Source organism: Somniosus microcephalus, unplaced genomic scaffold (genome assembly GCF_052327205.1).
Source record: "Somniosus microcephalus isolate GS21.2 unplaced genomic scaffold, FLI_Smic_1.0 unresolved_chr1, whole genome shotgun sequence".
Lineage (NCBI taxonomy): Eukaryota > Metazoa > Chordata > Chondrichthyes > Squaliformes > Somniosidae > Somniosus > Somniosus microcephalus.
Genome location: NW_028225179.1, coordinates 117,955,182 through 117,979,345, shown reverse-complemented (window position 1 = coordinate 117,979,345; position 24,164 = coordinate 117,955,182). Strand labels below are relative to the sequence as shown.

At 50.1% G+C, this 24,164-nt stretch overlaps 1 protein-coding gene across 6 annotated transcripts in view; it reads right to left on the bottom strand.

Moving 5' to 3' along the window:
* Window positions 1-330: 330 nt before the first annotated feature.
* Window positions 331-24,164, bottom strand: part of LOC147095739 (zinc finger and BTB domain-containing protein 43-like) — a 48,056-nt gene continuing 24,222 nt past the window's right edge. Inside the window, exons 2-3 of one of the 6 annotated variants that reach the window (XM_085974789.1) lie at window positions 14,810-15,002; window positions 331-3,071 (exon numbers count right to left, since the gene is read on the bottom strand). In XM_085974789.1, the coding sequence (XP_085830915.1) occupies window positions 1,521-3,038 (1,518 nt within the window). In that variant the 5' untranslated portion in view covers window positions 3,039-3,071; window positions 14,810-15,002 and the 3' untranslated portion in view covers window positions 331-1,520. The other 5 variants (XM_085974790.1, XM_085974786.1, XM_085974787.1 and 2 more) reach the window with 5 other exon arrangements.

Here is a 24,164-nt window from a genome sequence, read left to right as displayed (position 1 = left end):
TATGTATGTTTCTACGGGGAAAGAGCAGGGGAGTGGGACAAATTGGACAGCTCTTTGATAAGAGCTGGCACAGGCACGATGGGCCGAATGGCCTCCCTTCTGTGCTGTACGATTTTAATGTATGTTCCTGTTACCACCCTAGCCGAGATCGGCTAAGCCAGCCCATCCAAGGAGCTTCCTGATCCGTAGCAGGTGGTGTATTATACCGAACGATCCACAGGGAACGCGCATCTCCCCAGCACCTTCTCTTAACGGGACTGGCACGTGCGTGAGGTCAAAGGTAACTCAAGGCCACGGGCAGAGCCAGCGCAGGTGATTCCGAGCCCAGTCAGTTGCTCAAAATGTCTTTATTCGCGGGGAGAACAGAGTTAAAATTCAGCACATTAAAAAAAACATATAAATAATGAAAGACAACAAAAAAAAAGGCAAAAATACTGCACATGCTGGAACTCTGGGAAAAAAAAAGTAAAAACACAGAAAGTGTGCGGAAACACTCAGCAGGCCTGGGCAGTGCCTGTCCAGGTGTCATTTTTTTGGCCCCATTCTTCAGTTGGAAAGAGACTTGCATTTATACAGCACCTTTCACAACCTCAGGACGTCCCAAACCGCTTCACAGCCAATGAAGTACTTCTGAAGTGCAGTCACTGTTGCAATGTAGGAAACGCGGCAATCTGCGCACAGCAAGCTGCCACAGCAATGCGATAATGACCAGATCATGTTTTTTTTTAGTGACGGTGCTCGAGTGATAAATATTGGCCCCAGGACACACCGGGGAGAACTCCCCCCACCACTCCCTGCTCTTCTTCGAAATAGTGGCCGTGGGATCTTTTACCTCCACCCGAAGAGGGCAGACGGGACGGGACGGGCAGGCCTCGGTTTAACGTCTCATCCGAAAGACGGCACCTCCAACGGTGCAGCGCTCCCTCAGCACTGCCACTGGGAGCGTCGGCCTGGATTTAGTGCTTAGGTCTCTGGAGTGGGACTCCAACCCGCGACCTTCTGACTCGGAAGCGAGAGTGGCTGCCCGCTGAGCCACGACCGACACAGATCCGAGGCGTCTTTCTACCAGACGCTGAGCGACCCACCGAGTGTCTCCAGCCTTTCCCCAGTTCAGTTTCATAAATATTAAAAGCAGAGGCGGCTGTAAAAAATACTTCAATGTGCAGCACCAGGATTTACACACACATATATATATATAATATATATATATATCTAAATATATATATATTTTTATATTCTTAAATACTTGTTTTATGTAAAAATTGTCAGCAGGATCGGATTCGAAGATGTGTGGGTTTAAAGCTGAACTGTGATGGTCCCACCACCTCACGTTAGCAATTCTGCGTTCATTTTGAAAGGCCAGCTCACCACAGACCTCCGGCAGCCACATACTCGAGATTACGCTCATCGCCCCCTCAACCACCTGGAGGCTCCTTTGCTTGCCCACCCCCACCCGCCCCTTGTCTTCTTTGGTCGAGAGCGGCGCCTCGCCGTCAGCTGCTGAAGCCTTGGGCGGCAGGTCAGAGGTCGGCAGGCCCGCTGAGGTCGGTGGGCCCGCTGAGGTCGGAGGGCACATCCAGGTCGGGGAGGGGGAGGGGGACGGCGGCGGCGGCGTGGTAGAGCTTGGCGCAGGCGTTGCGGTGGCGGGTGAAGCTGTCGCGCCACATGAACTTCTTGCCGCAGTAGTGGCACTCGTAGGGCTTGTGGCCCGTGTGGATCTTCATGTGGCCCATGAGGTGGTGCTTCATCTTGAACTTCTTGTTGCAGATGGGACAGCCGAAGGGCCGGACGTTGAGGTGCATGCTCATGTGCCGGTCCCGCTGGCTCTTGTGGGCGAAGCTCTTGCCGCACTGGCACGGGTAGAGCTTGTAGACCCCGCCGGGAAAGTCCGAGCTGCCGGCGGCCGGCTGGCCCGAGCTGGGTCCCGGCTCCCCCAGCACCCCGTAGGCCCCGTTCTCCTGGATCTCCCCCGGCAGCCCGCCGCCCTGCAGGACCGGCCCGTTTGGGCTCCCTCCCCCCATCCGGTCGAAGTGGAAGTCGTCCGAGGAGCCGTAGTAGTCGACAGGCTCGTCGTAGCTGGGGTCCTCGTTGAACTCGTCGTATTCCTCGGCCATCGAGTGCTCCGGGAAGCGGGACCCGTCGTGCTCGTTGGGCTCCGGCCCCTCCGGCTCCCTCTTGCCTGGCGCCAGCAGGAAATGCCGCTCCTCCTCACTGCCCGGCGACCTCCCGTCCTCCGTCTTGCCGGTCTTCACAAATACCCAGCGCTTGTGCGGCACGATGCTGGGCTGGCTGTAAGCCGGCACTGGGTAGGGGCAGTCGGGGCTGTTGCTGAGCCCCGCCTCGCACTCCCGGCCGACCCCCTCGGCCCCAAACTTCTCCCGTTCGGCCGAGTTGCTGATGACGTTGTCTTGCTCCGTCTCCCGGCCCGGGGAGGCCGGGCCTTTCTGGCCTTCCTCTTCCACCTCGTTTTCGTCGTCCTCCTCCTCCTCCTCTTCCTCCTCCTGGTGGCCCTCCATCTTGATGTCGTCCTCCTCGGGTCGCTCGAATTTGGCCGGCACGCTGGCTCCCGGCTCTGGCCCGTGCCAGGGGCTGAGGTAGTTGCTGCTGCTGGGCGATTGGTTCTGGCTGGCCGACTGCTGGCTGGGGGCCGGGGCTGCGGGAGACTGGCACTCCTGCAAGAGCTCGGTGCACTTGTCCACCACGTGCCACATCTGCAGGAAGCTGGCCACTGTCAAGTAGCTGACGATCTCCGGCGACAAAATCGTGAGCTTGCCAGTGTAGGAGGAGGCCAGCACATTCTCGAAGGCCTTGGGGCTCATCACGCCGGGCAGCACGATGCGGCTGGCATTCTTGAGGAGCACCTGGTCGTGGAAGTAGGGCGAGGAGGCCGCCAGCACGGCCCGGTGGGCCCTGAACATCTGGCCCTGGAGGTGGATGGTGATGTCGCACAGTTTGCCCTCCATCCGCTGCTGGTTCAGCTTCCTCAGCAGGTTGTTGCCGAAGTTCGGGAACTCCACCTGAAACATCCCTGGTTCCATAGGGGGACGCCTTTTCCAGAGCCCGAGCTGTACCTGGGGGGGGAAGGCAGAATCGAACACAAGCTAAGTTGACGTTTGCAGCGAAGCACCCAACACTTTACTGTAGACCTCATTTGGGAACTTCCAAATGGTCAAGCTGTCCAAACATACCGCGTAGGGCCGTACCTCCCCCAGTACCTCAGTTGGTAGAGCCCGATGTCCCATCCCTGCCCAGTTGGGCAATGCTGACTGAGATGGAATTCAGTCCCTCTTCCCTCTCCTAGGCACTTAGGAACAGGAGGAAGCCATTCAGCCCCTCAAACCTGCTCTGCCCCATTCAATTAGATCATGGCTCGCATCTTAACTTCAGTTCCGTATCCCTTGCACCCCTTACCTAACAAAATTCAATCTCACTTTTGAAATTTCCAACTGACCCCCAGCCTCAACAGATTTCATGGGGAGCGATTCCCACTGTCCTTTGTGCGAAGAAGCGCTTCCTGACATCACCCTTGAATGGCCTAGCTCTAATTTTAAGGTTATGCCCCCTTGTTCTGGACTCCCCCGCTGGAGAAAAGAGTCTCTATCTACCCTAGCAAATCCTTGAATAATCTTAAACACCTCGATTAGATAACCCTTTAATCTTCTACACTCAAGCCTAGTCTATGAAACCTGTACTCATAATTTACCAATGATGGGTGAAACTAGAACTAGGGGGCATAATCTTAGAATAAGGGGCTGCTCTTTCAAAACTGAGATGAGGAGAAACTTCTTCACTCAGAGGGTAGTAGGTTTGTGGAATTTGCTGCCCCAGAAAGCTGTGGAAGCTACATCATTAAATAAATTTAAAACAGAAGTAGATAGTTTCCTAGAAGTAAAGGGAATTAAGGGTTACGGGGAACGGGCAGGAATTTGGACATGAGTCTAGGTTCGGAACAGTCATGGCCCTGTGGGTAGTGGAGTGGGCCCAGGGGCCGTGTAGCCTGGTTTTGCTCCTACTGTGTTCTAATTCTGTGTTAGATTTCAGGAGATGGTTTTATTCCTGTTCCTGGCTGGGGTGGAGATCGCCTTTACAGAAGGTAAGTACTGTAGAAAATATAGGGACAGAGTGATCTCCTGGAAGAATTTCGATCGCCTAGATGGGTCGGAGAGGAATTTGCCAGATTTTTAATCTGGTTTTTCGCCTCTCCTGGGAGATCACATGGGTTCGGGTGGGGTGGAGAGTGATAGAAGATTTGAGGTTAGGATCAGATCAGCCGTGATCTTATTGAATGGTGGAGCAGGCTCGAGGGGCCGATTGGCCTACTCCTGCTCCTATTTCTTATGTTCTTATATTCTCTTAGTGCCGGTATTGTTCTGGTGAATCTGCGCTGCACCCCCTCCAAGGCCAAGATATCCTTCCTGAGGTGCGGGGCCCAGAACTGAACGCACTGCTCCAGATGGGGTCTGGCCAGAGCGCTGTACAGCTGTATATAGAACTTTACTGTAAACCGCATTTGGGAAATGTCAACCTATTCTCCCCAGTCAACAGGATGTGCATAACACACGACTTAAAGACTTGCAATTTTATAGTGCCTTTCATGACCCTAGGATGTCCCAAAGCGCTTTACAGCCACTTAAGTACTTGTTGAAGTGCAGTCACTGTTGTAACGCAGCAGCCAATTTGCGCACAGCAAGCTCCCACAAACAGGAATGTGATAAGACCAGATAACCTCTTTTTAGTGGTGTTGGTTGAAGGATAGATATTGGCCAGGACACGGGGGAGGAACGCGCCTGCTCTTCTTTGGAATAGTGCCACGGATCTTTTACGTCCACCTGAGGGGGCAGACGGATCCTCAGTTTAACATCTCATCTGAAAGACGGCACCTCCTACAGGGCAGTGCTCCCTCGCTACTGCACTGGAGTGTCAGCCTGGATTATTGTGCACATCAAACGAAAAGAAAGCACTGTCTTGCTATGTGTCCACCAGATTGTTTGCTGTGAATTATTTACCTATCAAAGAATGGAGCTCTTGCTCTGGGCTGGCATGCAATGGGATAATTGTGGGTAGCACCCCATCTCATCATATGGGACATGGGAGCCCATAAAACCCATCAGATGTCCTCTTAACCTTCGCTGCCCTAGTGAAAAGAGACACTGTTTCTTGAATCTCTCCTCAGAACTAAAGCCTCTCATCCATAGTATTATATTACTAAATCGCTGCTGTGCTCTCTCCATAGCCTGGACATCTTTCCTGAGGTCAGGCATTGAAACCTGGATACAATAATCTAACTGCAGCCTAAGCAATCATTTATGTACATTTAGCATTACCTGCATTTTAATACTGTATGACTCTATGCAAAGAAACAAAGACTTGCATTTATATAGCGCCTTTCACGACCACCGGACTTCCCAAAGCGCTTCACAGCCAATGAAGTACTTTTTGAAGTGCAGTCACTGTTGTAATGTAGGAAACGCGGCAGCCAATTTGCACACAGCAAGCTCCCACAAACAGCAATGTAATAATGACCAGATAATCTGTTTTGGTGATGTTGATAGAGGGATAAATATTGGCCCAGGACACCAGGGATAACTCCCCTGCTCTTCCTCGAAATAGTGTCATGGGAACTTTTACGTCCACTTGAGAGAGCATCCAAAAGACGGCACCTCCGACAGTGCAGCGCTCCCGCAGACTAGATTTTTGTGCTCAAGTCTCTGGAGTGGGACTTGAACCCACGACCTTTTGACTCAGAGACGAGAGTGCTGCCCAGAGCCACGGCTGACACTAGGATCTAGGATCTCATTTGCTCTTTGACAGCTTTTGTTAAATCCATTCTCGGGACGTGAGCATCACTGGCAAAACCAGCATTTATCCCTAATTGCCATCGAGGTGGTGGTGGGGGGGCCTTCTTGAACAGGTGCAGCCCGCGTGGGGAAGGTACTGCCACAGTGCTGTTAGGTAGGAAGTCCCAGGATTTTGACTCAGCGATGCTGAAGGAACAGTGATATATGTTCAAGATTGGATGGTGTGAGAGACTCAGAGGGGAACTGGGAGGTGATGGTGTCCCCCATAAAACTGCTACCCTTGTCCTTCTAGGTGGTGGATGTGGCGGGTTGGGAGGTGCTGCCGAAGAAGCTTTGGCAACTACCCTGCAGATAACACACACTGCAGCTACGGTACGCCTCTGGTGGAAGGGTTGGTTGTTTAGGCTAGTGAATGAGGTGTCAATCAAGCAGACTGCTTTGTGTTGGATGGTGTCCAATTCACAAGTGTTGTTGCGGCTGCACCCTTCCAGGCAAGTGGACTGACAGTTGTGAGAGAGCCGGGGCTCAGTTGCCAGCTGTGGTTCAGTGAGTAGCACTCTCGCCTCGGAGTCAGAAGGTTGTGGGTTCAAGCCCCACTGCAGAGTCTCGAGCACAAAGTCTGGGCGGACACTTCAGTGTAATACTGAGGGAGTCCTGACTTGTGCCTTGTATTTACAAAACATGGATTTACGAAAGGTAAATCGTGCTTGACTAATCTACTGGAATTTTTTGAATATGTAACTGGTAGAATAGATAAGGGAGAACCAGTGGATGTGGTGCATTTGGACTTTCAGAAGGCTTTCGATAAGGTCCCGCATAAGAGATTAGCGTGCAAAGTTAAAGCACATGGGATTGGGGGTAAGGTACTGACTTGGATAGAGAACTGGTTGGCAGACAGGAAGCAAAGAGTTGGAATAAACAGGTCTTTTTCAGAGTGGCAGGCAGTGACTAGTGGGGTACCGCAGGGATCAGTGCTAGGACCCCAGCTATTCACAATATAATTTAATGATCTAGACGCGGGAACTAGATGTAATATCTCCAAGTTTGCAGATGACACAAAGCTGGGTGGGCGTGTGTGCTGGGAGGAGGATGCTGAGAAACTCCAGTATGATTTGGACAGGTTGGGTGATTGGGCAGATACATGGCAGATGCAGTAAAATGTGGATAAATGCGAGGTTATCCACTTTGATGGCAAAAACAGGAAGGCAGATTATCTGAACAGCAATAGACTGGGAGAAGGGGGAAGTGCACCAGTCGTTGAAGGTAAGCATGCAGGTGCAGCAGGCGATTAAGGCGGCAAATGGTATGTTGGCCTTCATAGCAAGAGGATTTGAGTACAGGAACAAGGATGTTTTGCTGCAGTTGTACAGGTCCTTGGTGAGACCTCACCTTGAGTATTGTGTGCAGTTTTGGTCGCCTTATCTGAGGAAGGATGTTCTTGCCATGGAGGGAGTGCAGTGAAGATTCACCAGACTGATACCTGGGATGGCAGGAATGACGTATGAGGAGAGATTGGGTCGATTGGGCTTATATTCGCTGGAGTTTACAAGAATGAGGGGGGATCTCATTGAAACTGATAAAATTCTAACAGGACTAGACAGACTAGAGGCAGGAAGGATGTTCCCGATGGCAGGGGAGTCCAGAACCAGGGGTCACTGACTAAAGATAAGGGGTAAGCCATTTAGGACAGAGATGAGGAGGAATTTCTTCACCCAGAGAGTGGTGAACCTGTGGAATTCTCTACCACAAAAAGCAGTTGAGGCCAATTCATTAAATATATTCAAGAAGGAGTTAGATATATTTCTTAAGGCTAAAGGGATCAAGGGATATGGGGAGAAAGCAGGGACAGGGTACTGAATTTGGGTGATCAGCCATGATCTCATTAAATGGCGGAGCAGGCTCGAGGGGCCGAATGGCCTACTCCTGCTCCTACCTTCTATGTTTCGTTTGTAGATGGTGGAAGCGCTTTGGGGAGTCAGGAGGTGTGCCACTCGTCACTGAATATGCAGCCCCTGACCTGTTCTAATAGCCAAGGCATTTATGCGGCTGGTCCGTTGGGTTTCTGGTCAATGGGGATGGGGTGGGGGAGGGGGATTAGGCGATGGTAATGCCATTGAATGTCATGGGGTGGTGGTTAGACACTCTCTTGTTGCCAGGTCATTGCCTGGCACTTAAGTGGCAAGCAACATTTGTGCCACGCATCAGCCCAAGCCTGAATGTTGTCCAGGTCTTGCTGCATGCAGACACGGACTGCTTCATTACCTGGGGAGTTGCGAATGGGACGGAACACTGTGCAGTCATCAGTGAACATCCCCACTTCTGACCTTCTGATGGAGGGATGACAGTTGAAGCAGCTGAAGATGGTTGGACCCCTCTTTGAAAGGGTTATCCAATAAGTCCCATTCCGATCTTTTATGTCCACCTTAGAGGCAGCCGTGGCTCAGTTGGTAGCACCCTCACCTCAGATGAGTCAGAAGATTGTGTGGTTCAAATCCCACTCCAGAGACTTGAGCACAAACATCCAGGCTGACACTTCCAATGCCATATTGAGCAAGTACTGCACTGTCGGAGGTGCCGTCTTGTGGATGAGACGTTAAACCGAGGCCCCGGCTGCCCTCTCAGGTGGACATAAAAGATTCCACGGCCACTATTTCGAAGAAGAGCAGGGGAGTTCTCCCCAGTGTCAATATTTATCCCTCAATCAACATTGCTAAAACAAGTTATCTGCCCAGTATCGCAGAGCTGTTTGCGGGAGCTTGCTGTGCGCAAATTGGCTGCCTAAGACGACGACACCGGTGACCGCACTCCAAAAAGTACTTCATGGGCCATAAAGCGCTTTGGGGCGCCCGGCGGTCGCGAAAGGCTCCGCAGAAATGCAAGTCTTTCCTTTTAGAGAACAGACAGGGCCCTCGGTTTAACATCTCATCCGAAACACGGCATCGCTGACAGTGCGGCACTCCCTCGGGACCGCACAAGTCTTTCCTATTAGAGAGCAGGCGGGGCCCTCGCTTTAACGTCTCATCTGAAAGACGGCACCGCTGACAGTGCGGCACTCTCTCGGTACCGCACTTGAGGGTCAGCCTAGGTTTTTTTGTGTGCTTTAAGTGAAAAAAAACGTCTATCCTGCTAATGTGCCCACCAGACTGTTTGCAGAGTTACAGGATCTTGAGCTCAATGAAAGTCCCAGAGGATACATATATTATATTATTATATATATACGCAATATATACATTTTAAATATAATTACTTTAATATTTTAAATTTAAGCACTTTACATTATAGAAGGGAAGGGGTGGGGTGGTGGGCTAACTGTCTGGTTTAACCTCGACTTACAACCAGTGGGAATCATTTAAACATTATTACAGTCCCCCCTCCACACACTCTCTGAACTGACCGCCCGGAGGAGGCGCTCCTTGCCCCGGCTACGCAGCTACACGAGCCCGAGGCTGTCAGGGGAGAGGCCGAGGCCTACCTGCCCGCAGCGCCCGGAGAGTCGAAAGGAAGAAGCGGTGGAGATTTACAGAATGGCGGTCGCTGAGTACCGAGTGGCGGCGGCGAGGGCGGCGCTGTCCGGTTTAAGGGCTGCTCGGGCCTCGCAACGGCTTCTTCATCGGGGCAGACATCGAGTTTACTCCCCCCGGGCACTCGGCTCTTTCCGGCTCCGTGCTCCTCCCCCCCCGGCACTCGGCTCTTTCCGGCTCCGTGCTGCTCCCCCCCCCGGCACTCGGCTCTTTCCGGCTCCGAGCTCCTCCCCCCCCCCGGCACTCGGCTCTTTCCGGCTCCGAGCTCCTCCCCCCCGACACTCGGCTCTTTCCGGCTCCGAGCTCCTCCCCCCCGGCACTCGGCTCTTTCCGGCTCCGTGCTCCTCCCCCCCCCCCGGCACTCGGCTCTTTCCGGCTCCGTGCTCCTCCCCCCCCCCCGGCACTCGGCTCTTTCCGGCTCCGAACTCCTCCCCCCCGGCACTCGGCTCTTTCCGGCTCCCGGCTCCGAGCTCCTCCCCCCGGGCACTCGGCTCTTTCCGGCTCCGAGCTCCTCCCCCCGGGCACTCGGCTCTTTCCGGCTCCGGGCCCCGAGCTCCACCCCCCGGCACTCGGCCCTTTCCGGCACCGAGCTCCACACCCCGGCACTCGGCTCTTTCCGGCCCCGAACTCCACCCCCCGGCACTCGGCTCTTTCCGGCTCCGAGCTCCACTCCCCGGCACTCGGCTCTTTCCGGCTTAGAGCTCCTCCCCCCGGGCACTCGGCTCTTTCCGGCTCCGAGCTCGGCTCCCCCGGGCACTCGGCTCTTTCCGGCCCCGAGCTCCACCCCCCGGCACTCGGCTCTTTCCGGCTCCGAGCGCCACTCCCCGGCACTCGGCTCAGAGCTCCTCCCCCCGGGCACTCGGCTCTTTCCGGCTCCGAGCTCCTCCCCCCTGGCACTCGGCTCTTTCCGGCTCCGAGCTCCTCCCCCCTGGCACTCGGCTCTTTCCGGCTCCGAGCTCTGCTCCCCCGGGCACTCGGCTCTTTCCGGCTCTGAGCTCCTCCCCCCTGGCACTCGGCTCTTTCCGGCTCCGAGCTCTGCTCCCCCGGGCACTCAGCTCTTTCCGGCTCCGGGCTCCTCCACCCGCACTCGGCCCTTTCCGGCTCCGAGCTCCACCCCCCCGGCACTCGGCTCTTTCCGGCTCCGAGCTCCACCCACCGGGCACGCGGTTGTTTTTCCGGCACCGCTCGGGAATGTCCGGGACTCGGCTCCACTCTTAAAGGGACGGGCACCTACTTCCTCTCGGCTCTGTCAGGCGAGTCCAGCTGCATTGAAGAAGAAAGACTCGCATTTATATCGCGCCTTTCATGACCACCAGACGTCCCAAAATGCTTTACAGCCAATGAAGTACTTTTTGAAGTGTAGTCACTGTTGTAATGTGGGAAATGCGGCAGCCAATTTGCACACAGTAAGCTCCCACAAACAGCAATATGATAATGACCAGTGCTTGTGATGTTGATTGGGGGATAAATATTGGCCAGGACACCTGCTTGTCTTCGGATTGTGCCATGGCATCTTTTACATCGACCTGAGAGGGCAGATGGTGGCCTCGGTTTAACGTCTCATCCGCAAGGCGGCATCTCCGACAGTGCAGCGCTCCCTCAGTACTGCACTGGAGTGTAAGCCTAGATTTTTGTGCTCAAGTCTCTGGAGTAGAACTTGATCTCACAACTTTCGCAGAATAGATAAGGGGGATCCAGTGGATGTGGTGTATTTGCATTTTCAGAAGGCATTCAATAAGGTGCCACACAAGAGGTTATTAAACAAAATTAGAGCTCATGGGATTGGGGGTAATATACTAGCATGGATTCAAGATTGGTTAACCGACAGAAAACAGAGAGTATGAATAAATGGGTCATTTTCGGGTTGGCAGGCTATAAGGCTTCAGCTATTCACAATCTACATCAATGATTTGGATGAGGGGATAAATGTAATATATCCAAGTTTGCTGATGATACAAAGATGGGTGGGAATGTAAGTTGTGAGGAGGTTGCAAGGAGGCTTCAAGGGGATATAGAGAAGCTAAGTGAGTGGGCAAATGGAATATAATGTGGAGAAATGTGAAGTTATCCACTTTGGTAGGACAAACAGAAAAGCAGAGTATTTTTTATATGGTGACAGATTTGGAAATGTTGGTGTTCAGAGGGACCTGGGTGTCCTTGTACACAAATCACTGGAAAGTTAACATGCAGGTACAGCAAGCAATTAGGAAAGCAAATAGTATGTTGGCCTTTATTACAAGAGTATTTGAGTATAAGAGTAAAGACATCTTACTGCAATTATATAGGGCCCTGGTGAGACCACACCTGGAGTATTGTGTACAGTTTTGGTCTCCTTACCTAAGGAAGAATATACTTGCCACAGAGGGAGTGCAACGAAGGTTCACCAGACTGATTCCTGGGATGGGGGGATTGTCCTATGAGGACAGATTGAGTAGACTAGGCCTAAATTCTTTAGAGTTTAGAAGAATGAGAGGTGATCTCATTGAAGCATACAAAATTCTGAGGAGAAATTTCTTCACTCAGAGGGTGGTGAATCTTTGGAATTCTCTACCCCAGAGGGCTGTGGAGGCTCAGTTGTTGAGTATATTCAAGACAGAGATCGATAGATTTTTGAATATTAAGGGATTCAAGGATATGGGGATAGTGCAGGAAAGTGGAGATGAGGTAGAAGATCAGCCATGATCTTATTGAATGGCGGAGCAGGCTCGAGGGGCCAAATGGCCGACTCCTGCTCCTATTTCTTATGTTCTTATGTTCTGACTCAGAGGCAAGAGTGCTACCCACTCTCATTGCCCATGGGAGCTCACTGACTTGTCCTCAGAATGTGCCACGATCAGGGAAGGGTTAGATTGATGATTAAATCAAAAGAGCCAAACTGATCAGGTACCCCGTGGTTGATTTAACGGTAATTGCAAAGGGGTTGAGGTTCTTTCTTCACTCCGCACTCAACATGTTGAACCAACCAATGCACAGCAGAAATCAACAGAGCCAATACTGGTTGGGCCGAATGGCCTGTTTCTGTGCTGTATATCCTACGTAATAAATGTTAAGTCAGAAGGCCTCCTCGTCAGACTGCTCCTGGGCCCGGCCAAGGTGGCCATCAACTGGTCCAGGCAGCGAGGGGGCCATTCGTCCCGACTGCCTCTCTTCCGCGGCTACGTTCGCGCCCGGAGATGGAGCACGTGGTGTCCGCTGGCACGCTCAAGGCCTTCCGCGACCGGTGGGCACCGGAGGGACTGGAGTGCATCATCAGTGTCAGCTGTGGCTCAGTGGGTAGCGCACTCGCCTCTGAGTCAGAAGGTCCTTAGTTCAAGTCCCACTCCAGAGACTTGTCGGATGTGCCGTCTTTCGGATGAGACGTTAAACTAAGACCCTGTCTGCTCTCTCAGGTGGATCCCATGGCACTATTTCGAAGAAGAGCAGGGGAGTTATCCCCGATGTCCTGGCCAATATTTATCCCTCAATCAACATCACTAAAACAGATTATCTGGTCATGATCACATTGCTGTTGGTGGGAGCTTACTGTGTGCAGATTGGCTGCTGCATTTCCTACATTACAACAGTGACTACACTTCAAAAAGTACTCCATTGGCTGTAAACTGCTTTGAGACGTCCGGTGGTTGTGAAAGGCGCGATATAAATGCAAATCTTTCTTTTTATCACCCCAGGAAATAGGTTTCTAATTTAATTTGTTAAGCTTCCTTTAAATTTTGGTTAAGTTACAGACTTTATTGGTTGCGCCCCTTTAAGAAGGGGGCACATGCTTACCTCTAAATTGATGATGGCAGTTGCCATCCACCAGTGCAATAAGAACAGTGAGCCAATAAATTTTGAACTACTGGCCAGGTTGCATTATTTCAGGGGGCTGCTCCTCTATTTCTGGCAGCACTTCAGTCCCATGCTCCTGATCTTTGGCCACCCGGTACGGAGGGGAGTGGGCTGGTGGGAGGACCTCCTTGTCGGACTGCTCCTGGGCCTGGCCAAGGTGGCCATCTGCAGGTCCAGGCAGACCGCGGTCGATGAGGTTGCAGAACGAGTCGGCATGAGCTAGGCCTTTCAGGGCCGATGTCAGGAAGCACTTCTTCACACAAAGGGTAACTGAAATCTGCACCTCTCTTCACCTCAAAAAGCTGTTGAGGCTGGGGGGTGGAGGTGTCAATTGAAAATTTCAAAAGTGCAATTGATAGATTTTTGTTAGGCGAGGGTATTAAGGGATATGGAACCAAAGCAGCTCAGGTGACTTGAGATACAGATCAGCCATGATCTAACATGCCCGATACGAGACTCCCAAAACAAGCGCTCTACTCGGAGCTCCAACACGGCAAGAGAGCCCCAGGTGGGCAGAGGAAATGCTTCAAGGACACCCTCAAAGCCTCCTTGAAAAAGCGCAACATCCCCACCGACACCTGGGAATCCCTGGCCCAAGACTGCACAAAGTGGAGGAGAAGCATCTGGGAAGGCGCCGAACACCTCGAGTCTCTTCGCCGGGAGCAAGCAGAAGCCAAGCAAAAACAGCGGAAGGAGCGCACGTCAGCCCAAGCACCCCACCCACCCCACCCGCCCCTTCAACCACCGTCTGCCCCACCTGTGACAGAGACTGTAGGTTCCGCATTGGACTCATCAGTCACCTGAGAACTAATTTTTAATGTGGAAGCAAGTCATCCTCGGTTCCGAGGGACTGCCTAAGAAGAATGGATCGAGGGGCTGAATGGCCTCCTCCCGTTCCTATATTCCTTCTTATGTACCACTCAACTATCAGGAGAGCTCCAGTTCAAATTTAAAGGGGATTGTTCCTTTTTTTGAATGGGCCCCTCAAACATAAACACTTACCTTGGTCTTTCTGTTACCCCTTGTAGCCATCTTGTACGTTTTAGCACTGTTGTTTAGAGGCAGCCTGGGAGCGCATGGATTGTAGAGATCTCACCATGTTTGTGACTTCATCAGCTCACCTCCTGTGACATCATGAAGGGGTAAAGTCGATCACGAACAACATTCCCCATTCATGACACCACTGAAGGAAAAAGTTCATGTTACATAAAATTTACAGCACAGAAACAGGCTGTTAGGTCCAACAGATTCTTACCTCATCTAGTCTATCAGCATAACCTTCTACTCCTTTCTCCCTAATGTACTTATTGAGCTTCCCCTTAAATGCATCTATGCTATTTGCCTCAACCACTCCCTGTGGTAGCGAGTTCCACATTCTCACCACTCTCTGGGTACAGAAGTTTCTCCTGAATTCCCTATTGGATTTATTAGAGACTATTTTATATTGATGGCCTCTAGTATTGGTCTCCCCACTAGTGGAAACATCTTCTCTATGTCTATCCTATCGAACCCATTCATATTTTTAAAGACCTCAATTAGGTCACCCCTCAGCCTTCTCGTTTCTCAAAAAAGAGCTCCCAGCCTTTCCTGATAGTTATAACCTCTCAGTTCTGGTATCATCCTTGTGAATCTTTTTTGTACCTTCTTCAGTGGATCACCCACCTTGTAGAGTCTTCCTTTTGTCTTCGATGGTCCATTGTCCACAAAGCAGCGGGCATAGAACTGGCACCAACTCGTGTTCCTCGGAGGGCAACCCTCCACTTAAGGTTCATAGTTACGACCATGTTACAATGGGGAGCCTTACATGGCTCCTTACGCACTCGGCCCTCAATTCCTCCCCAAGCACCAGTTCATCCTAGTGGAAAATAAAATAAAGAAAGGTGATTCTGTAGTGTCTTGGGGGACAGGGGCAGGGCGTGCAGTGTTCCAGCAGAGAAACACTTTCAACAGTTCCCCTCCTCCGCACATCGTTACAGATCGACAAAGTGCTAAAAAAAAAAGACAGACTTGCGCTTCTATCGCACCTTTCACAACCTCAGGTTTCTTTCTCCAGTTTCTCTCCGATCTCCCCTTATCCCCTCTCCGAACTCATCTTGACTATGAGAACCACCTCCTGCTCCCTCGACCCTATTCCCACTAAACTGCTGACCACCCAACTTCCTTTTCTGGCTCCCATGTTAGCTGATATTGTTAACGGTTCTCTCTCCTCAGGTTCTGTCACCATCTCCTTCAAATCTGCTGTCATCACCCCTCTCCTCAGAAAAACCAACCCTTGACTATGTTAAAGGTGCTATATAAGTAAAAGTTGTTGTTGTTGTTGTCAGGACATCCCAATGTGCTTTACAGCCAATTAAGTACTTTTAGTGACTGTTAGAATGTAGGACTGAAGCTGAACCAGACTGTTCACAACCTTGGAGTCATATTTGACCCCGACATGAGCTTCCGGCCACATATCCACGCCATCACTGAGACCCCCTATTTCCACTTCCGTAACATCGCCCGACTCCGCCCCTGCCTCAGCTCATCTGCTGCTGAAACCCTCATCCATGCCTTTGTTACCTCTAGAATTGATTATTCCAATGCACTCCTCACTGGCCTCCCATCTTGCACCCTCCGTAAACTTGAGGTCATCCAAAACTCTGCTGCCTGTGTCCTAACTCGCACCAAGTCCCGTTCACCCATCACCCCCTGTGCTCGCTGACCTACATTGGCTCCCGATTAAGCAACACCTTGATTTTAAAATTCTCATCCTTGTTTTCAAATCCCTCCATGGCCTCGCCCCTTCCTATCTCTGTAATCTCCTTCAGCCCCACAACCTCCCCGAATATCGGCGCTCCTCCAATTCTGACCACTTGCGCATCCCCGATTTAAATCGCTCAACCATTGGCGGCCGTGTCTTCAGCTGCCAAGGCCCGAAGCTCTGGAATTCCATCCCTAAACCTCTCCGCCTCTCTTATGTGGCTCGGTGTCAAATTTTGTTTGATAATCGCTCCTGTGAAGCGTCTTGGAGCGTTTTACTACATTAAAGGCGCTATATAAATGCAAGTTGTTGTTGTTGGACATGTGGCAGCCAATTTGCGCACAGCAAGGCCCCACAAACAGCAATGTGATAATGACCAGATAATTTGTTTCTTAATGATGTTGGTTGAGGGATAAATATTGCCCAGGACACCAGGGAGAACTCCCCCTGCTCCTCTTTGAAATAGTGCCATGGGATCTTTTACGTCCACCCAAGAGGGCCTTGGTTTAACATCTCATGCGAGAAACGGCACCTCCGACAGTGCAGCACTCCCTCAGTACTGCACTGGGAGTGTCGGCCTACATTATTTACTCAAGAGATTGCCTGAGCTCTCATATTTGGCTGGATGATACACTGTAATTGTAAACAGGGGGAAAAAAACCACCTTTCCAGCCATGATGGGATGGCTGGAAAGGAGCAGATGTGTGGAGTCAACGCGTCACTCAAAAAGTCAAGAGGACAGTACCGAGATAGCAATCCGTCTTTACACTTCATTCTGCGGCCTCCACACATCGTGGGAGTGTGCCGAAGTAGTTAAACTCAGGACTACGGACCCAGCAACGGGCGACCAGCTGAGAGGAGCAGACTGAGATAACAGATCGACCAAAGCTCGCCTCTCAGGAAGCCATCAAAGGAAATAAATAACATCAGGGGATTTTCCCATGTGATGGTTTCACAATTTAGTTTAATTGACAACTGATTAAGAAAAGCCTAGGCCGCGACCATAGACTGGGTTCCTTATCAGCTAGCCTGTCAACAGTGGAGAATGCATTACGCTATCCATTTAGCTGTGCATGTTTGCTTAATGGCCTATCCATCAGCATATAGCACTTTATCATGTCCTCAGGATGTTCCATAGCTCAGTGTGGGTAGCACGTTTGCCTCTGAGTCAGAAGGTCATGGGTTCGCAGTCCCACTCCATGAGACTTGAGCACATAATCCAGGCTGACACTCCCAGTGCAGTAATGAGGGAGCGCTGCACTGTCGCAGGAGCCGTCTTTCGAATGAGTTCCGTCTGCCCTCTCAGGTAGACGTGAAAGATCCCACGGCCACTATTTCGAAGAAGAGCAGGGGAGTTATCCCCGGTATCCAGGCCAATATTGATCCCTCAACCAACATCACTAAAGGTACAGATTATCTGGTCAGTATCTCATTCCTGTTTGTGGGAGATTGCTGTGCGCAAATTGGCTGCTGCGTTTCCCACATTACAACAGCAACTACACTTCAAAAATACCTCAGTAGCTGTAAAGCGCTTTGGGACGTCCTGAGGCCGTGTCTTTCTTTTTACCAAAGTGATTATTTTTGAAGTGTAGTCATTGTTGTTATGAAGACAAACACAGCAGCCATTTTGCACACAGCAAGGTCTGAGAAATACCAAATCAACAAATGACCAGAGAGATAAATACTGGCCCCAGGAACTCCCCTGCTCTTCACCGAATAGTGGCCATGGGATCTTTTACATCCACCTGAGAGAGCAGACGGGGCCTCGGTTTAACGTCTCATCCGAAAGACGGCACCTCCGACCGTGCAGCGCTCCCTCAGTGCCGAGATATACCATCTGCCATTCTTCTGATTCAGAGATGAGGTGCCACCAATTGACATGTGAAATTAAATGAATAAATAAATACCTCATGGTTTACAGAAAGATTTTGTATGTTTTGCGAGGTGACCAGATAGAGGTCTTTAAAATTATGAATATGTTCGATAGGATTACATTGGATATACAGCACAGAAACAGGTCATTCGGCCCATCCAGTCCGTGCCGGCGTTTATGCTCCACTCGAGCCTCCTCCCGTCTTTCCTCATCTAAATCTATCAGTGTAACCCTCTATTCCCTTCTCCCTCATATGCTTGTCTAGCTTCCCCTTAAATACATCTATACTATTCACTTCAACCACTCCCTGTGGTAGCGAGTTCCACATTCTCACCACTCTTTGGGTAAAGAAGTTTCTCCTGAATTCCCTAATGGATTTCTTGGTGACTATCTTATATTGTTGGCCTCTAGTTATGCTCTTCCCCACAAGTGGAAACACTCTCTCTGTATCCACTCTATCAACATTTTTTATAATTTTAATGACCTCTATTAGGTCACCCCTCAGCTTTCTTTTTTCAGGAGAAAAGAGACCCAGCCTGTTCATCCTTTCCTGATATGTATACCCTCGCATTTCTGGTATCATCATTGTAAATCTTCCTGCACCCTCTCCAGTGCCTCTATATCCTTTTTATAATATGGCGACCAGAACTGTACACAGTACTCTAAGTGTGGTCTAACCAAGGTTCGATACAAGTTTAGCATAACTTCCCTACTTTTCAATTCTATCTCTCTAGAAATAAACCCTAGTGTTTGGTTTGCTTTTTTTATGGTCTTGCTAACCTGTGTCGCAACTTTTAGTGATTTGTGTATTTGTACTCCGAGATCCCTTTGTTCCTCTACCACACCTAGACTCGCACCCTCCAAGAAATAAGTGACCTCCCTATTCTTCCTACCAAAATGTAATACCTCACAGTTATCTGTGTTGAACTTCATTTGCCAATTATATGCAAGTTTATTAATGTCCACCTGTAACTTGTTGCAGTCCTCCTCAGTATTGACTATCCCACCCAATTTGGTGTCATCCATAATGGGGTAAATGCAGAGAAGATGTTTCCACTTGCAGGCAAGTCCAAAAATAGGGGCCATAAATATAAGATAGTCTCAAATAAATCCAATAAGGAATTCAGGAGAAACTTCTCTACCCAGAGAGTGGTTAGAATGTGGAACTCACTACCGCATGGAGTAGTTGAGGCGAAGAGCACAGATGCATTTAAGGGGAAGCTAGATAAGTACATGAGGGAGAAAGGAATAGAAGGATATGCTGATAGGGTGAGATGAAGTAGAGGTGGGGGGAGGCTCGGGTGGAGCATAAACACCGGCACGGACCAGTTGGGCCGAATGGCCTGTTTCTGTGCTGTAAATTCTATGTAATTGAGAGTCTGTGAGCATCCAGGAAATGGATTGGGTGGTGAAATTCAATTTGCGGGATGGAGCATTAAAAAAAGGAATAACACTTTTGTGATCTAAATGAAAAGGAGAAGCTACTTTAGGAAGGAAATTAGAGCGGGTTTTGAGAATCCTGCAATCAGGAAGCCAGAAGAAATAAGGTTGATCAATCATGAGGCCTCGCAACGCTGAAACAAACGCTAAGAGTAAGGCAGTTTTACAAGTAAACTTCAAACCCCATGAATAAATACAGACCTAAGGCTCCATTTTGGAAAGCAGCAGAGGTCTCAACTGGGGGCACCATTTCCAAATAGGCTTCATGGAATGTGACACTGATAGGTGAGCCCGGAATTATACAGAGCATAAAGCCCGAAACAGCAGCAACACGAACTCTTAACTGAACTGGGCTTCAATCCAACTTAGACAAGTCCCACAAGTACCATAAAACAGTGTTAAGAAATCATGAAACAGGGTTAGCACATTGTTTGCAACGTCTAAAAGACAAAAGCCTTCCATTGCTGATACAAACCTTGATAGGCCTCCCAGAAATGGTAATCTAATACTGTGGAGGAAATTAGTCGACAGCTATTAATAATCAGGCCGTCAAGTAGAATGGCGTCAGTCGTGGCTCAGTGGGTAGCACTCTTGTCTCTGAGTCAGATACAGGTCGTGGGTTTAAGTCCTGCTCCAGAGACTTGAGCACATGATCCAGGCTGATTCTTCCAGTGCAGTGCTGAGGGAGCGCTGCACTGTCGGGAGGAGCCGTCTTTCGGATGAGACGTTAAACCGAGGCCCCCGTCTGCCCTCTCAGGTGGACTTCAAAGATCACGCGGCCACTATTCCAAAGAAGAGCAGAAAGAAAGACTTTCATTTATATAGCGCCTTTCATGACCACCGGACATCTCAAAGCACTTTACAGCCAATAAAGTACTTTTGAAGTGTAGTCACTGTTGTAATGTGGGAAATGCGGCAGCCAATTTGCGCACAGCAAGCTTCCACAAACAGTAATGTGATAATGACCAGATAATCTGTTTTTTTGTTAAGGGATAAATATTGGGCAGGACACCGGGAATAACTCCCCTGCTCTTCTTCAAATTAGTGCCACGGGATCTTTTACGTCCACCTGAGAGAGCAGACGGGGTCTCGGTTTAACGTCTCATCCGAAAGACGGCACCTCTGACAGTGCCGCACTCCCTCAGCACTGCACTGGAGAGTCGGCCTGGATTAGGTGCTCAAGTCCCTGGAGTGGGACTTGAACCCACAACCTTCTGACTCCAAGGCGAGTGCGCTACCAACGGAGCCACAGCTATTATCCCCTGAGTCCTAGCCAATATTTATCCCGCAACAGATGATCTGGTCATTATCTCATTGCTGTTTGTGGGAGCTTGCTGTGCACAAATTGGCTGCTGCATTTCCCTACATTACAACAGTGACGACACTTCAAAAAGTGCTTCATTAGCTGTAAAGCACTTTGGGGTGTCCCCAGGTTGTGAAAGGCGCTATATAAATGCAAGTTTGTTCGTAGAATGATCCCAAACTTACTGGTTCCTGTTACATGGAATTACATAGAATCTACAGCACACAAACAGGCCATCGGCCCAACTGGTCTGTGCGCCACACGAGCCTCCTCCCACACCTCTTCATCTCACTCTATCAGCATATCCTTCTATTCCTTTCTCCCTCATGTACTGATCTAGCTTCCCCTTGAATGCTGTTGGGCAGTGGGAGGGATTTCTCAGCTTAGGACAGAGCATCTAGTCTTAGCTTAAATGGCTGGTAAGGAAGAGCAGGGGAGTTCTCCCCATATCCTGGCCAATATTTATCCTTCAACCGTAACTTAAAAACAGATTATCACATTGCTGTTTGTGGGAGCTTGCTGCCGCATTTCCTACATTACACAGAAAAATAGGAGCAGGAGCAGGAGTAGGCTATTCGGCCCTTCGAGCCTGCTCCTCCATTCAATATGATCATGGCAGACCCTCTATCTCAATACCATAGTCCCGCTCTCTCCCCATACCCCTTGATGCCTTTTGTGTCTAAAAATCTATCTATCTCCTTCTTAAATATATTCAGTGACTTGGCCTCCACAGCCTTCTGTGGTAGAGAATTCCACAGGTTCACCACCCTCTGAGTGAAGAAATTTCTCCTCATCTCAGTCCTGAGGCTGTGACCCCTCGTTCTCGACCCCCCCAGCCAGGGGAAACATCCTCCCTGTATCCAGTCTATCTAGCCCAGTCAGAATTTTATACGTTTCCACGAGATCCCCTCTCATTCTTCTAAACTCTAGTGAATACAGGCCTAGTCGACCCAATCTCTCCTCATACGACAGCGACTACCCTTCAAAAGTCGTGTGCCCACAAAATTGGCTGAGAGTTTAGCCCCGAGTTAGGGCAGGAGACCAGGAGATCCCCCACCCCTTGGAAATCAGAGCCACAGTCTAACTGTTGCCAATGGACACATCCCTGAGGTCAATCAGAGGCTAATTGTTATCGCAGAGGGAAGTTTGTCTTTAGGTTGGCAGCTGCTTGTAAATCCCTACCTCCTCCCCTTGGGGAAGAGAGGCCCATTTATCAAAAGGTCAGAAAAACCAGCCTGGCTTCCCCTTTATTTTTGCAAGATGCTGCTTGTCCCTTGCTAAGTTTTCTATCTGTCCAGTTGTGATTTATTTGCATTTTATAAATATGATACTATGAGCCAAACAGTAACCAGCGTGATGCAAACCTTCTGCGTGATGCTTTGAAGTGCAACAGATGTACTGGTTGCAAGTACAGGAAACTCTTTTTTTACCGGCACCTAAATAACCGGAAATCTCTCTTAACCGGCAAAATTCAGGAGTAGGTTCAGGTAAGTTTTACTTCATATTAGTGGCCATCCAACCGGGGTTCCTGGATCTGTGGCCATGTAACCGGGGTTCCTGGATCTGTGGCCATGTAACCGGGGTTCCTGGATCTGTGGCCATGTAACCGGGGTTCCTGGATCTGTGGCCATCTAACCGGGGTTCCTGGATCTGTGGCCATGTAACCGGGGTTCCTGGATCTGTGGCCATGTAACCGGGGTTCCTGGATCTGTGGCCATGTAACCGGGGTTCCTGGATCTGTGGCCATGTAACCGGGGTTCCTGGATCTGTGGCCATGTAACCGGGGTTCCTGGATCTGTGGCCATGTAACCGGGGTTCCTGGATCTGTGGCCATCTAACCGGGGTTCCTGGATCTGTGGCCATGTAACCGGGGTTCCTGGATCTGTGGCCATGTAACCGGGGTTCCTGGATCTGTGGCCATCTAACCGGGGTTCCTGGATCTGTGGCCATCTAACCGGGGTTCCTGGATCTGTGGCCATGCAACAGGGACGCCTGGATCTGTGGCCGTGTACGGGGCTCTCGTACCTTAGTAAATATACCTCTCTGTAATCCGGACTTTTTGATCAACCGGCATCATGCCGGTCCCGTCGGTGCCGGATAAAAAAAGTTTCCTGTACTTGTATGTATGAAGGTTCATTGTGCTCCCATGGGATTGCTTACAGTAAGGCTGTTAAAAAAGCAAACAGGATCCTTGGCTTTATAAACAGAGGCATTGAGTACAAAAGCAAGAAAGCTATGATAAACCTTCACAAATCACTGGTTAGGCCTCAGCTGGAGTATTGTGTGCAATTCTGGGCACCACACTTTAGGAAGGCCTTGGAGCAGGTGCAGAGGAGATTCACTAGAATGGTACCAGGGTTGAGGGACTTCAGTTATGTGGAGAGACTAGAGAAGCTGGGATTGTTCTCCCTCGAACAGAGACAATTAAGGGGAGATTTACAACATTTAAATAACACCTTAAATATAGTAAAATCTCCCAAGGCGCTTAATAGAGGTGTTCAAAATTATGAGGGGCTTTGGTCACGTAGATAGGGAGGAACTGTTTCCAGTGGCAGGAGGGTCAGTAACCAGAGGACACAGATTTAAGGTAACTGGCAAAAGGACCAGAGGGGAGAGATGAGGCTATGGGGAAAGAGCAGGGGAAGTGGGACTACAGTAATTGAATAGCTCTTTCAAAGAGCCGGCAGAGGCACGATGGGCTGAATGGCCTCCGACTGTGCTGTACCATTCTATGAAGTCAGATACTTTATAAGGACAAGAATGTAACAACAACTTGCATTTATATTGCGCCTTTAACGTAGCAAAGCATATAGCATGTAATACAGAATAATTTGCTCCGCTGTGATGGTGTATCTGCGTGTTTTAAGGGGTCATTTGAAGTGTGATAGACAGAAAATGCTCGACCACTTTTATAGATATACAACATATATGTCTTTATATCGCTCCAAACATTTATTACATATTACATGGTATTTCACTTAGAGTAAAATTCTAGCTATTTTATTAAAACTGTAGAGTTCGGGTCCTCCTATCATCATCCAATTGGCTTGCTCAGTCCTTGTTGTATTCTGCCAATCTGATTCACCCATGGCAACCAAATAAAGGCAGCTGCTTTTTTTGCCTCAGTTTCTCCAGGCCCCACTCCTGCTTCGGCTTTACCAGCCTTGGGAAGCAGGTGTCTGCAACACGGGTCTCAGGCCAACAGGCTCAATCTTCCTGCTCGGCCCCTGTAAGGCCATGGAACCCAGCCTGCTCTCGCTCTCTGCTTCAGTCTTTTGTCATCCAGTTCACTGCCTCTCAACCCAGGCCTCACTCTTGCTCCATCCCTGCCCGAACAATTCCAAGCCCTGTCCTCTAGCTCTGCCTGGCCAAGCAGGTCTACATTGGCGGTGCTGAGGGCTGAGTGGCCACACTTGAGCAGGCCTGAAACTACTTGAGCAAGTGCAAGGTCAGAAGCTTGAGTGAGAGGAGCAGACTTGAAACTGTAGGATGGGCCAGATCTGAAGATGAAAGCTCGGCTGTGGGATGAGGGGAAGGCCTGATGGGCACAAGGTTGAATTGGTGGGATTGGGGAGGTTGAGCATGTCTTAATCTGGGGATCTTCAGTCCTAATGGTGCAGGGGTCAGGCAGGCCCGAGGTTGGTTCAAGGGTTGAGCAAGC